This window comes from Phyllobates terribilis, unplaced genomic scaffold (assembly GCF_046119375.1).
Source record: "Phyllobates terribilis strain yellow unplaced genomic scaffold, ASM4611937v1 Scaffold_7__3_contigs__length_470593459, whole genome shotgun sequence".
NCBI classification, from domain to species: Eukaryota; Metazoa; Chordata; class Amphibia; order Anura; family Dendrobatidae; genus Phyllobates; species Phyllobates terribilis.
Window position 1 is genome coordinate 201,427,066 of NW_027362767.1, and position 13,462 is coordinate 201,440,527.

Genomic DNA, 13,462 nt, shown 5'->3' on the forward strand with positions numbered 1-13,462 from the left:
ACTGTTTAAAGCGAATCTTTCAGCTTAAGGTTATGTTCCGACGATGAGTTTTTGACACTCAGAAATCTGCCCACTGTTATTTTTTTTTTTTACTCCATGTAAACGGACCTGCGGAGCCTGTCTCAAATCCACAACATGTCCACATCTCTTGCGGGGGGCGCTGAGTAACATGTACAGATTTTTCCCCATAGAGTTTTTTTTTAACTGGCAGATTATCTGCATCTAATGCATCTGCAAAATGCAATAAAAATAGATGTAAATCCACACACGACCGTCTCAAAAACAAAGCAGCTTCATGTAAAGCATATCAAAAAGAAACAAAATGCAGCGATTAAAAACGCACTCTATTGTAATGCAACAAACCACAAGTCATCTAATTTACTTAATCGGTGCAGAAAATCGCAACATCAAAAACTGATGGTAGGAACGTAGCCTGACAGGCCAGAATTATAACCCCTTAATGACCTGTAATGTGCATTGTTTTCAAGTGCTGAAATAAATGGAGTGTAACCTCTTCTCACCTATCACCAAACTCATCATTTTTTTTCCCCCCATGTAAGGAAGTTTCTTCTGAAGTTCTCAGCGTTGCCTTTGTGTTACATCTCCTTATTTCTTTACAGTCACACATCTTTGTAGATTATTTCTCCTCTGCCTCCAGTCTCGGGTACAGGAGACCACATTCTGATCCCAGAGTCTGACCCTGAAATCCACATTTGTCACCCAAAGTTGCGGCAAAGAAAGGGTTTCCTTTCAGAGTTCTGGAGATGTCGGGAACGCCCAGCCGATCCAGTATGGTTTTCGCTAGATCTGGAACTGCAGGCTGAAGAAGAGTAGCGTAAAGCCTTAAGGATTCCAGAGTGAGGTACAGAACGGACAGTCCCCACGCCTTCTCCTCCTCTCCGCCCTTACACAACTTCCATGGCGCCTGGCTTTGGAAGAAAGCATTTGAGCACCGGACGCTGCTGTCGATGGCCTCTAAGGCTTTGTTTGCCTGGAACCTGTTCATGTAGCGGTCCACCAGGCCCGGCAGCTCTTTCACCGTCCGCAGCAGTCTGTGCAGATCCTGATGTGCCGCCGGTGGTACACTTGTGCACTGATAATACGGCCAGCATTGTCCTGGGTTTATTGTGTGGGCCGTGCAGCGGTTTAGCAGTCCGCCCAGGGCGTCAGCCAGCTCAGAGTTTAGGAGCGTGCACACAATATGGTGTGTAAAGTCACAGTCTCGCTCAGGAGAGCCGTGGCGAAGCAAGAAGTAGCGCAGCCCGTCTCTGGTGTACCGCCTAATGCAGTCCACGGGATCCACAACGTTCTGAAGGCTCTTGGACATCTTGACCCCGTTACACGTCCAGTGAGAGTGGACAAGTAATTTTTTGGGTGGAGGAAGGCCGGCGGCCAGTAAGAAAGCCGGCCAGTATACCGCGTGGAAGCGCAAAATATCTTTACCGAGCAGATGGGTTGACGCTCCCCAGGGAGCTAGATGTTGGTCTGGAAATCCAGCAACAGTTAAATAGCTGATCAAGGCGTCCAGCCACACGTAGATGGTATGAGAGGAGTCAGACGGGACCGGGACGCCCCACGATACACGACTACGCTGGCGGGACACAGACAGATCTGGTAATTCTTCCTCCAGCCATTGCTGCACAATACGGAGGAATGGCGCCGGGTGGACGGGTTCTGTCTGCAGCCAGGCCAGGAGTTGGGGGCGCAGGTGAGAAAGTCTGAACATGTAATTTTCTTCACTCATCCAATGCACCTAAACGAGAAAGGATTAAGCTTAAAATTGGGCAATGCATTCGCTGTCACCGAATCTTGTGACTGAGAATCCCATAGTGTCACTTCTCTTACAGTAAAGAACCCTCACTCATGATGATACTGAAACTCTCTCCAGATATAGAGAATGCCCTGTCGTTATCGATTAGAGGGAATATGTCAGCAAGATCAATCCCCCCCAAACCATAAATATCAGGATGCAGGTCTGGGAAATGTAAATCCATCAACACCTTTATATCTTCTATCTGTTGCTGCAGTCCCAAGTAATACGATTTTAATTTATATGCCAATGAGGCATTATGTGCTATGGGCATTACAGAGCAATTAACCCGCCTCATCCTCCCCAGGCTGTTCCCCCGCCGCCCAGTACCAGTCTCTTTAGCTTAACTTGTCTGTGATATCAGGTGCCGGGCAAAGAAATCAGATATTGAGCTATCAATCAAGCTAAAGAGGCTGGTACTGGGCCAGGGGGGTGGGGGACAACCTGGGGGGGGGGGGGGGGGTGAGGCTAGTTAATTGCTCTGTGACACCCCCAGAGCACATAATTCATCATTTGCAAATGAATTAAAATGCTTATTACTCGGGACTGCAACAACAGATAGAAGATATAAAGGTGCCAATGGATTTACATTTCAAAGACCTGCATCTCCATATATGAGGTTTGGGGGGGGTTGATCTTACTGACAGATACCCTTTAAGGGTCTAGCTATAGAAGGAGCTCTGTACTAAGCAGCCTTTTTCTCCAAAGTATGATAAGTCCTGGCACTGCAATTTTCCTCTGCTTGGCTACATCTGAAAGGGTCAAAAAAGTGAGCGGAGAGTGGTGGCCATCTCTTACTTCATAGGGGTGTAGGATAGGGCCCGTCTTGAGAGAGAGGCGAACCTCAGAGGTGTGACCTGCATCTGTCAATCAGACCACCCCCCAAATCTCTATGTAATGTTACCCCGTATGTGCTGATTTTGCCACATGTAGAGATATAACACAGCTGCCTCTGTACAGACATTTGTATACATTTTCGCTCAGGATTTTTCTTTCTCCAGTACCTGATGTCCGCTTTCGGCAGACACTCTGCAGATGTTGCCTTCTCCATCTCTGCTCTCCACAGTTTGGTCCTCACTTAGGAAAGTCTCATCAGAGGTGCAGTACCACCCGTGGTACGTCCCCTTATAGATATATCCTCTGTCTTCTAGCCTCTTCCAGAAGTGACACACTGCTTGTGCGTGACGACATTCTGTTGTGCGCACAAAGTCCATGTAAGAGACGGCCATCGTGTCAAACATTGCACGGAACTGCTGGGACACGGCGGCACAGAAGCTGGACGGGTCCGAACCCAGAGCCGCGGCGGCTTGCTGCACCTTGATGCCATGTTCATCAGTGCCTGTAACAACACACACATAATAGACAAGTGTCGCCCCCCCAGAGGCCTCATATGCAGCACCTCTAGCGCCAGCTATTGGATGTAGCAATCTTAAAAGTCAATATCGACCCTTTAAAGGGTCAGAAATGTAAAATTTCATACTAAATGTGTATGTGTTTAATAATTCGATCACTTTTCTAATAAACTTCAATTAAAAATTCCCTACCGGTCCCGCTCTACTCTAACTTCCTAATGTTTTGTTGGAGTATCCCAGCATGCACTGGGGATTCTCAAATGGGATGTTATCAAGGGACCAGGACTGTGGTCACTGACGGGGCCTGAAATGAAGCGTCATCAGCGACATCCGTGCTCTACTGAGTATGCGCCTGTTGTCAATTCTAACACACGCTCAGTGCGCTCTCCCTGCTGTATATTCATCTGAATCCACACTGACAGTGCGCTCTATCGCCGGGTCTAAAAGAGACCAGATGAGCCATCAAGAGAGAGCACTGTCAGTGCAAACTGACAAAGAGAAAATGTGGCGAGCGGAGAGAACACAGACCAGACCCTGAAATAGACGTCATCGATATCTCTACATAAAAGGAGGGGCCAGTAGCGGGAGCAGTGACTGCATCTGCGGCCCCCTGATGACGTCCTATTTGAGAATCCGCAGTGCATGCTGAAATACTAAAAAAAAAAAAACAGGAAGTTAGAGCAGAGAGGGAATTTTTAACTGAAGTATATTAGAAAAGTGATTGGATTATTAGACAGTGTGAAATTCAACTTTGGTTTCGGACCACCCCTTTATCGAGCCGCATGACTTGAAGGGGCTTGTCTGGCCTTAAAGTAACTGCAGACTTGTAAATCCTCACAGCGCACAAACTGTGTGCTGTGAGGATTCTCAGGTGCTGGGAGCAGCGGGCGCATGACAGGCAAGTATGCGATTTGCATACATGTGTCGACTAGACGTGTGCGGCCTCGCACAATACAAGTGTGTTTAGTGAGGCCGGACACGTCTAGTCTGAATGTGGCCGCAAGTATGAAAATAACACACTTGTGGTCACAGCGATGCACAGAGCGACTGCAAACTTGTACACGAAGGACGGCCGAAACCTATAAGAAGTCAAATCAAAAACTCCATTAGCAGACTGGTGTTTTGGGGAGTTTACTCCTCATCAGTGCACAGCAGAAGGTCCAGACCTGCGGACATCCTGGGAAGGTAAGATTTTCTTTTTTTTTTTTTTTTTACACAAGGGCTTTGAACTTTACTCATTCCATGATTGTGCCACAGACCCTGAAGCTGTGCTGCAGCAGCCGCCCCTGGGGGGGTCTCCCTGGGTTATTAGGGTCTATGGAGGGGAGGCCCCCGGCCATTATGCTTGCTATGAGCGACCTGTCCGCTTACCGGTGCTGAGCCGCGAGTCCCGGCCGCACAGAGCCGAGTACCGCTGCTGCACGTCAGCCAGCAGCGCCGAGTACACGTGTCCGAGGTGCGGGGCCGCGTTCACGTAGAATATGGGGGTGGTGAGGAGCGCAGGGCCGCTGTCTCCTCCATAGCCGGCCCTGACCATGTGCAGCCCTGAGCCGCGCTGCACCGTCCTGCACAGCTGCCGCCACATTGTACAGCGCCGCAGGCAGGGCCAGGCTGCCATCACTCGACCTTCCAGGAGCCCCCGCGCCCTGAGGGAAGAATCCCGGTCACTGCTACTACGTTATTACATGCCACTCATGGGGAGGGAAAGTCGCATGTTGCCTGCGACCACCGCACTGTGAAAACCGAATCTATGGAGCTGTTTCAGAAAACTGTTTGCCCTCACTAAACATGGCCGCCGGCGCCTTCCTGGCCCCGCCCCCTCCTGCCGGAACACATAGCCGGGCGGTGACGTCACAACTAAGGTTCTTCTGTCATGGCGCTGTCCAGAGCGGGTGTCCTAGGGCTGAGAGCGGGCAGAGCCGCCGGGCTGCAGAGCCGGCAGAAGTCACCGGCCACCGGCAGTGAGTGCAGAGGAGGCGCCGCCCCATAGCCATAGCCATGGCGGTGTCTGTGTGCGGGCTCTGCCTGTGTGTGCCCTTCATGTGTGCTGCCAGCTGCAGACAGTGGGAGGTGGATGGGAAGGTGCAGTGCAGGGGGCAGCAGGCAGGGGGCAGCCATGGGGCATCGCCACAGAAGTGTCACTGAGACTGGGGCTTAAAGGGGAAGTCCCCAGAGCGTTACTGATTATAGGGCGCTGCGTGCGGCCGGTGACCCTACAGGACAGCGCACTGCCGCCGGACGTGGGGGAATTTATTAACACCTGCACAGCAGATATAGAAAATAGATCCCAATGCAGCCAAATATATACATTATTTTAATTCTTAAAGGAGTATTCTCACGTTTGGACGTTGTTCACGATCTATGCGAAAGGGGATAATTTTCTGAAGAGGGGTCTGACCGCTGGGACCCCACCACCGGCCGCCATGTGAGAGGAGCGGAGGATGACCATGCGCTCTGCTGCTACATTCATGGTTATGAGCGCTGATGACCAACCGAGTGCAGCGCTCCGCTATATCCGCTGCTCCCCAAGAAAATGATTGGAGAGCGGCATACGCAGGGGGGCTGTAGAGGACTAATAGTCACATATATTTAACAAAATTCTGTTAAAGAAATGATTTTCAGACAAAAATATTTGTATTCAAGTAGAAAAAATACCCCTCAAAGTGTCTTCATCCTGTATAGGGGGTCTATATCCAGTGTGAGCGCGGTAAACTGGCCACGTCACGGAATAGTGGCTGCAGAGCTGAATAAAACGTAGTTTTGATTTTTGAATCCTCCCACCCCCCTCCTCCCTGTTGCCGAGATGTTGGCTTGTAATGTACAGCTTATCATTTGTTCTGGTTCAGTGGGGCGTTACCAGAGACTTGTCTCCGGGGGCGTGGACTTCTTCCTCCTGTATGATGCTGACCAATCATAAGCAGGCAGCAGCACACGGGGACATAAGAACACGCCCCCAGAATAACCTAGAACAGGTTTCTCAGTGTGAGACATGTAATGACAGACAGCCCTGATCTCACTGCAGAGATGAGTGTGAGTACAAAGTGCTGGGAGTGCAGCAGAGCTGAGTGTGATTACCAACACTTCTTCAACTTTCAGCTCCCAGCAGTCAGTGTGGGGGGAGGGGCAGTACAGCTGATCTTCAGCTGTCCTCTTACAGTGCTGTCAGCTCAAATGTATCCCACACACTGACCTGAGATGAAAAGTGTTTGTAATTTCTCCTCCACCCCCAGCACAGGTAGTCACACACAGCTCTGCAGTGTGACCAGTGAGGAGAGCAGACGGTCATTACATGCCTCACACAGGAGAAAGCCTGTTCTAAGCCATTGTGGGGGCGTGTTCTTTTTCCCACCGGTGTGATGCTTTCTGCTTATGATTGGTCAAGGTCAAACACGGGAAGAAGTACACGCCCCAAGGGAAAAATCTCTGGACTTATCATAAATTATAACCTAAACTTTACAAGCTAAAATCCTCGCAACAATGAGGAGGAATTAAAAACTATGTTTTACTAAGCTGTGCAGCCAGTATTCCATGCTGTGGCCATCTTAAAGGGTACAAGTCGCTCTGTGTGTTACACTGTGTGACTGCAGACTCATGAATCCCCCCCCCCAGCGGATGCACTGTGCAGTGCAGGGATTCGTCGGTTTCAGACCCGGTAACGGAGGGTATGTACGAGTTATACATGCCCCCGGGCTGAAGTGGTCTCTACTTGTATTGAGTGAGGCCGCACCCCATCTAATGACGCGACCGTGCAGTGGGCGAGTCCGACTAGAGGATGTGGCCTGGCTTTATACAAGTGTTTGGAGAGCGAGGCTGCCCCCACTGGCTGGGGGGGGGGTGTAACTCATACATACCCTCCAGTCCTGGGTCAGAAACCGGTGAATCCCCGCAGCGCCCAGTGCGTCCGCTGGAGGGATTCATAAGTCTGCAGTCACACTGACACACAGAAGGACTGCAGACTTATCGGTTTGGACCGGCCTACCCCTTTAACATGCCTTATCATAGGCCGTCCACAGTACATCAGTGGGTGCCGGGCTCCCGGGGGCCCTGCTCATCTACCGAGCACTTTGGCTTCTTCTTTGTGTACTGTATAATGCTCCGGATATTGGATGCACCCTACATTCAGCTGTTTGTGCAGCTCCTCTCCAATATAATGCAGAGAGCCTCTGCCCTTGGGCACAGCTTTGGCTTTTGGTTAAAGGAGTTGTCCAGGACGATTATATTTTTTATCCTATGGACCTAAGAACTAATAGGCAGGTAGCTAATAATCGATAAAACAACCTGCTTGTTCTACCCGATTGCTCCTGCCGGTGATCCAGCTGCTCAGTGTCAGCAGAGCAGCTCTTCCTCTCCTGGGCTGCTCTATTGTCAGGGTGTGACTGCTGACGACATGCTGATTACTAGCCGGCTCCCTGCAGTTAGGCAGTGGGGAGCCGGCTGTCAGTCAGCAGGATGTGGGCAGTCACTCTCTGTCAACAGAGCAAAGAGGAGGAGAAGCCTCTGAATTGCCGGCAGGTCTGTGCCAGCAGAGATCGGCATCAGGCAGGTCAGTGACCACTGTCTGCCTGTTAGTTCTTAGGCACATAATAATAATAATAATAATAATAATAATAAATAAAATTTTAAAAAAAGTATACAGTCCTGGAGAGCCCCTTTAAGGGAATCTAAATGTACGTAGTGCGCCCAGCCTGCAGACAATCCGGCTTGTTTGGTCGGTAAATGTTCGGCGCTTCGCTGCCGGTCTGCGCGCTCTCACTCGTCTCCTCTCATTACAGACTGCTTGTTACAGCGCTTTACCTCACCTTATAATCAGGGATTAAGAAACTCCGGGAGCCTCTCCAACGTCCCGTCCCCCGGAGGAGCTGCTTATGGAATACTTGTGGCAGTGGCGACAGTAGGAGGTGGAATATATGTAAGTCTGACAATGGTGGATACCTGGACTGATAGCGTGCCGTCTGCCCTCGCCTCCTGCACTCCCAACTTGTCTGTATCAGACTCCTACATTCCCACAAGCCCCTACAAAATTAACTTTAAACCTATGTGAATCTGTGGATGACTAGTCAGGGCGGCGAGGATTTCCCCAGACTAATCCACTCAAGCAGCACTCCTATGGGCGTGAGTGACATGATTTGTCAGAGCAATGACCCTGCCGGCTCCCTGTAAGTCTCGGGGCTGGCCGAGATCCACAACACTGCTCACTCCATGGGCCGGTGCGTACTCCCCTGCTTCACTGCACATGAGTCAGAAGATCACGCGACAGCTTATCAGGGAGCCCGCGGTGACGTCACTCTTGCAAATCCTATCACTTGCACCCACAAGGCTGTGCTTACAGCCACGGTGGCAGTTTAGGGGCTTGGGCAGCTGGCTATAGCAAAAAAAGAAGGACGGCACTAAAGGACGTACATGGTCAGTGCTGTTCTGTACAGTTTTCAGAGCCATGTATAGACTAGACTGCATTAAAGGACATTGCAGTACAACAGCACCAGATGACCAATTACTGGTGCATCTCAGTAAATTAGAATATCATCAAAAAGTTAGTTTATTTCCGTTCTTCAATACAAAAAGTGAAACTCATATATTATATAGAGTCATTACACACAGAGGGATCTATTATATAGAGTCATTACACACAGAGTGATCTATTATATAGAGTCATTACACACAGAGGGATCTATTATGTAGAGTCATTACACACAGAGGGATCCATTATATAGAGTCATTACAGACAGAGCGATCTATTATATAGAGTCATTACAGACAGAGCGATCTATTATATAGAGTCATTACACACAGAGCGATCTATTATATAGAGTCATTACACACAGAGGGATCTATTATATAGAGTCATTACACACAGAGTGATCTATTTCAAGTGTTTATTTCTGTTAATGTTGATGATTATGGCTTACAGCCAATGAAACCACAAAAGTCATTATCTCAGTAAATTAGAATACTTAACATAAAACACCTGCAAATGCTTCCAAAGCGTTTAAAAAGGTCCCTTAGTCTGTTTCAGTAGGCTCCACAATCATGGAGAAGACTGCTGACTTGAAAGATGTCCAGAAGGCAGTCACTGACACACTCCACAAGGTCCCAGAGTCTGGAGGAAGAGTGGAGAGGCCACAATCCAAGCTGCTGGAGGTCTAGTGTGAAGTCTCCACAATCAGTGATGGTTTGGGGAGCCATGTCATCTGCTGGTGGAGGTCCACTGTGTTTTATCAAGACCAAAGTCAGCGCAGCCGTCTACCAGGACATTTTACAGCCCTTCATGCTTCCCTCTGCCGACAAGCTTTATGGAGATGGAAATGTCATTCTCCAGCAGGACTTGGCCCCTGTCCACACTGCCAAAAGTACCAATACCCGGTTTACACACAACAGTATCACTGTGCTTGATTGGCAGCAAACTCGCCTGACCTTAACCCCATAGAGAATCTATTATAGAGAATCTATAGGGTATTGTCAAGAGGAAGATGAGAGACCCCAGACCCAACAATGCAGACGAGCTGAAGGCTGCCATCAAAGCCACCTGGGCTTCCATGAACCCTCAGCAGTGCCACAGGCTGATCGCCTCCATGCCACAGGCTGATCCCTCCATGCCACATTGCCGCATTGATTCTGTAATTGATGCAAAAGGAGCCGACCAAGTATTGAGGGCATTTACTGAACGTACATTTCAGGAGGACATTTCGGATTTTAAAAACATTTTTCAAGCTGTTGTTATAAAGTATTCTAATTTACTGAGATAATGACTTTTGTGTTTTCATTGGCTGTAAGCCATAATCATCAACATTAACAGAAATAAACACGTGAAATAGATCCCTCTGTGTGTAATGACTCTATATAATAGATCCCTCTGTGTGTAATGACTCTATATAATAGATCCCTCTGTGTGTAATGACTCTATATAATAGATCCCTCTGTGTGTAATGACTCTATATAATAGATCCCTCTGTGTGTAATGACTCTATATAATAGATCCCTCTGTGTGTAATGACTCTATATAATAGATCCCTCTGTGTGTAATGGCTCTATATAATAGATCCCTCTGTGTGTAATGGCTCTATATAATAGATCCCTCTGTGTGTAATGACTCTATATAATAGATCCCTCTGTGTGTAATGACTCTATATAATAGATCCCTCTGTGTGTAATGACTCCATATAATAGATCCCTCTGTGTGTAATGACTCTATATAATAGATCCCTCTGTGTGTAATGACTCTATATAATAGATCCCTCTGTGTGTAATGACTCTATATAATAGATCCCTCTGTGTGTAATGACTCTATATAATATGAGTTTCACTTTTTTGTATTGAAGAACTGAAATAAATTAACTTTTTGATGATATTCTAATTTAGTGAGAAGCACCTGTATCTGCGGCCCTTCCAATAAGTTATTATGGGCACATTAAATGCACAAACTACCAACACCATCTAATGTAGGGTAACCTGAGTAACGGCAGCAAGACACCATTTGAAGGGGTTTTCCCATCTTAACATATTTCTTTATCGCTTCATCGGGGGACACAGGACCATGGGTGTATGCTGCTGTCGCTAGGAGGTTGACACTAGGCAAAAAAAGAAAATGGCTCCTCCTCCGCAGTATGCACCCGCCTACAGGCACCAAGCTCACCAGTTTAAGCTTAGTGTCTGTAGGTGGTAGACCTGGATCCTACTGATCTAACCCTGTTTTGTTTTATTAATCTTTGTTCTTTATTTTTCAGATACAGCTCTTCAGGGTGAACAGGGAACACTGCGTCCCCTGTTATCCCCATTCTCAAGCGACCGAGAGAGCAGTGTGGCATTCCCCACATCGCCCACTCTCGGACCCGCTGGGCCGGACCTATCCCCTGTCACCCCCAGGTGTCTCAGGGTGATTCCCGGTGGCCAGTCCTTGCCTATTCCCCACCCCAGCCCCCTCCTCGGAGCGGCCTGGGAGGGAGACGGTGGTCACTGCGGTGACCTTCCCCCAGATTCTGGGGTCGACACCGTCTCCTGCACTGTCCAGTATAGGTCAGTGCGGGAAGGAGGAAGAGCCAGGATCCCCCCCTATCCACGGAGGACCTCCTGTGACCATCCTCAGAAGGGGAGAGGAAGACGAGGTATCGGGACCTCAAACAGGTAATCCCTCCCACTCCTCCTGCCTTACAACAGCAGCCCCCCAGGTCCCTCAGAACACTGGATATGACACAGAGCTGCCTGCCAGCGGGTCCTGTAAATCCCGTGGATTATTAATGGGGGCATCACCTCTCCACCGACGCTCACTTACAGCAGTGCTTCCCTGGTCACACCCCCTCTCCTCGCATCTTTATGGCATCTCCCGCAGCATGGCGTCCCCCTCAGCATAGCGTCCCCCCACAACCCCCCCATACTTTTTCCTTTTTGCGCGGCAAATCTGCCCGCGCTTTCTCCGTCGGGGGGTGTCTCGGGTGGGGCGTTCCCCTTACCGACGGGTATACGCCCCCTCCGGCAATCGGCCAATCAGGACCGAGGCGCAATGTGACGCTTCCGCCACACCCACTGTTCTCCCGGGGACCTATCAGCGGCTGGGGTCTTAAGCCTGCCCCCTTTCCTTCTGCCTATCAGAGCCTCGGCTCCCCTAGGTTGCTCAGGGCAGCACGCTCTGCTCCTGCTCCGCCCCTCTACGCTGCTCTCTGTTCTGGCTCCGGCAGCATCACTCTATCTGACTGCCTCATCACCGCAGCCCTGCTCCTGTCTCCGCAGCTCCGGACTTTCCGACGGGGGATACGGGACCGTGGATATTCCAGACCGGGTAGGCCCTGCCCTGGCACCTACACACTCCTTTCCTGTTCACGGGCTCCCTCCTCTGCAGTATTCCTGGTTAGGCACATATGCCCAAACCCAGGGAGCTTTCTGTCCGTCCCGCTCACACACTAAGTGGCCCGCGGGTCTGACAACGGCTTTCTGCTCGACCTGCAGGCCTCCCACCATGCTGGCACCCCAAGACCCCCCTGCCGCCCAAGACGAAGTAACTCTCCCTCCTCCAGAGTGGGCTGTTGCGATGTCCCAGTCTGTCTCTGACCTCACCAAGGTATCTCAATCTCTGGTGCAGGTCCTAGAACGCTTGCCCATGCTATCCACGGCCACCCGTGCTCCGAACGTTCCCACGGACTATTCGCAGGCACCCGTGCCCCCTCCTCTTAAGGGCAGACCGAGGGCACGTTCTCAGAAACGGACTCACACGAGTTCATTTTCCAGCTCTCCAGACTCCAAATTACTCCCTGCATCTCACACCTCTTCCCCAGAGGTCGCTCCGGGATCAGACACTGCATCAGATTCTGACTCTGGATCCGACACGGACCAATATTCTAGAGTCCAGGACATGGTTGACAGCCTTATATCGGCCGTCAATCAGACCCTGCATGTTAAAGAGGACGAGAGCCCTTCTCAGGACTACTCAGTTTCCTTCAAGAGAATTAAGCGCCCGGCGCGCACCTTTTCTGACCATTCAGAATTTGATGGTGTCTTTCAGAAACAGTGGGAGCTTCCAGAAAAGCGCTTCACTGGAAATAAACAGTTAGACATGCTATACCCCTTTAACCACGACCTCGTCAGCAAATGGACGGAGTCCCCTTCTGTGGATCCTCTCGTCTCTCGGCTTAGACAGTGCTGTCTCTTCCAGACGGTTCCTCCCTCAAGGACACTACGGATAGACAGGTTGAGGCCTTGGCTAAGTCAGCTTTCGAGGCTGCTGGCACCTCCCTGTGTCCTTCCTTCGCCTCAACTTGGGTATCAAAGGCAGTCTCCGCAAGGGCCAAACAGCTTAGGCAGGGCATCCTAACGGGGGCTTCCCCGGACGATCTGGCTGACCTAGCGGATCAGATCGCCCACACAGGGAAATATCTGCTCACTGTGTCCCTTGACGCCGCTACCTGTTCAGCCCGCATCTCCAGCAATATCATCGCCATACGTAGAATTCTTTGGCTGAAGGCTTGGAACGCCGACCCGGCCTCCAAAAAATCACTAACAAATCTCCTTTTTCAGGGCTCCAGGCTGTTTGGGTCTAAGTTAGACTAGATCATCTCTGATGCCACTGGGGGCAAGAGCACCTCCCTTCCCCAGCCGAGACCTAATCGCCCCTTTCCTAGGAGACGTTCCCTTCAGTTCCGGTCCTTTCGTCAGTTAGCTCAACTGGGACCCTCCTCTCAACAGGACCGTACCCCAGCACAGTAAGAGAGACGTAAGCCTACCTTTAGGCCCACTCCCACCTGGCGCGCAAAGGGTCGCTCTTCTAAGCCCTCTGGATCCCGATCACGATCCAACAGATTTTCCTCAGCATGAC

At 50.1% G+C, this 13,462-nt stretch overlaps 2 protein-coding genes across 2 annotated transcripts in view; one reads left to right on the plus strand and one right to left on the minus strand.

The window, feature by feature from the left end:
• Positions 1-76: 76 nt before the first annotated feature.
• MARS2 (methionyl-tRNA synthetase 2, mitochondrial) lies at positions 77-4,991 on the minus strand. Its single transcript, XM_073639663.1, has 3 exons — positions 4,534-4,991; positions 2,815-3,149; positions 77-1,753 (listed from the first exon to the last, which is right to left on the minus strand). Exons 1-3 carry the CDS (start codon positions 4,778-4,780, stop codon positions 638-640), a joined length of 1,698 nt encoding a protein of 565 aa, XP_073495764.1. The 5' UTR covers positions 4,781-4,991; the 3' UTR covers positions 77-637.
• AIFM1 (apoptosis inducing factor mitochondria associated 1) overlaps positions 4,986-13,462 on the plus strand; it is a 37,527-nt gene continuing 29,050 nt past the window's right edge. Inside the window, exons 1-2 of the mRNA XM_073639662.1 lie at positions 4,986-5,123; positions 7,935-8,071. Of these exons, the coding sequence (XP_073495763.1) occupies positions 5,036-5,123; positions 7,935-8,071 (225 nt within the window). The 5' untranslated portion in view covers positions 4,986-5,035. The remainder of the gene's footprint in view (positions 5,124-7,934; positions 8,072-13,462) is intronic.

Excerpts from the sequence above, each read along its gene's own strand:
- MARS2 (XM_073639663.1), bottom strand. The coding sequence starts at position 4,780 with ATGGCAGCCTGGCCCTGCCTGCGGCGCTGTACAATGTGGCGGCAGCTG. Across the intron at positions 3,150-4,533 it reads GGACTCGCGGCTCAGCACCG|GCACTGATGAACATGGCATC; the intron begins GTAAGCGGACAG and ends GTGTTGTTACAG. Across the intron at positions 1,754-2,814 it reads CTGCCGAAAGCGGACATCAG|GTGCATTGGATGAGTGAAGA; the intron begins GTACTGGAGAAA and ends TTTCTCGTTTAG.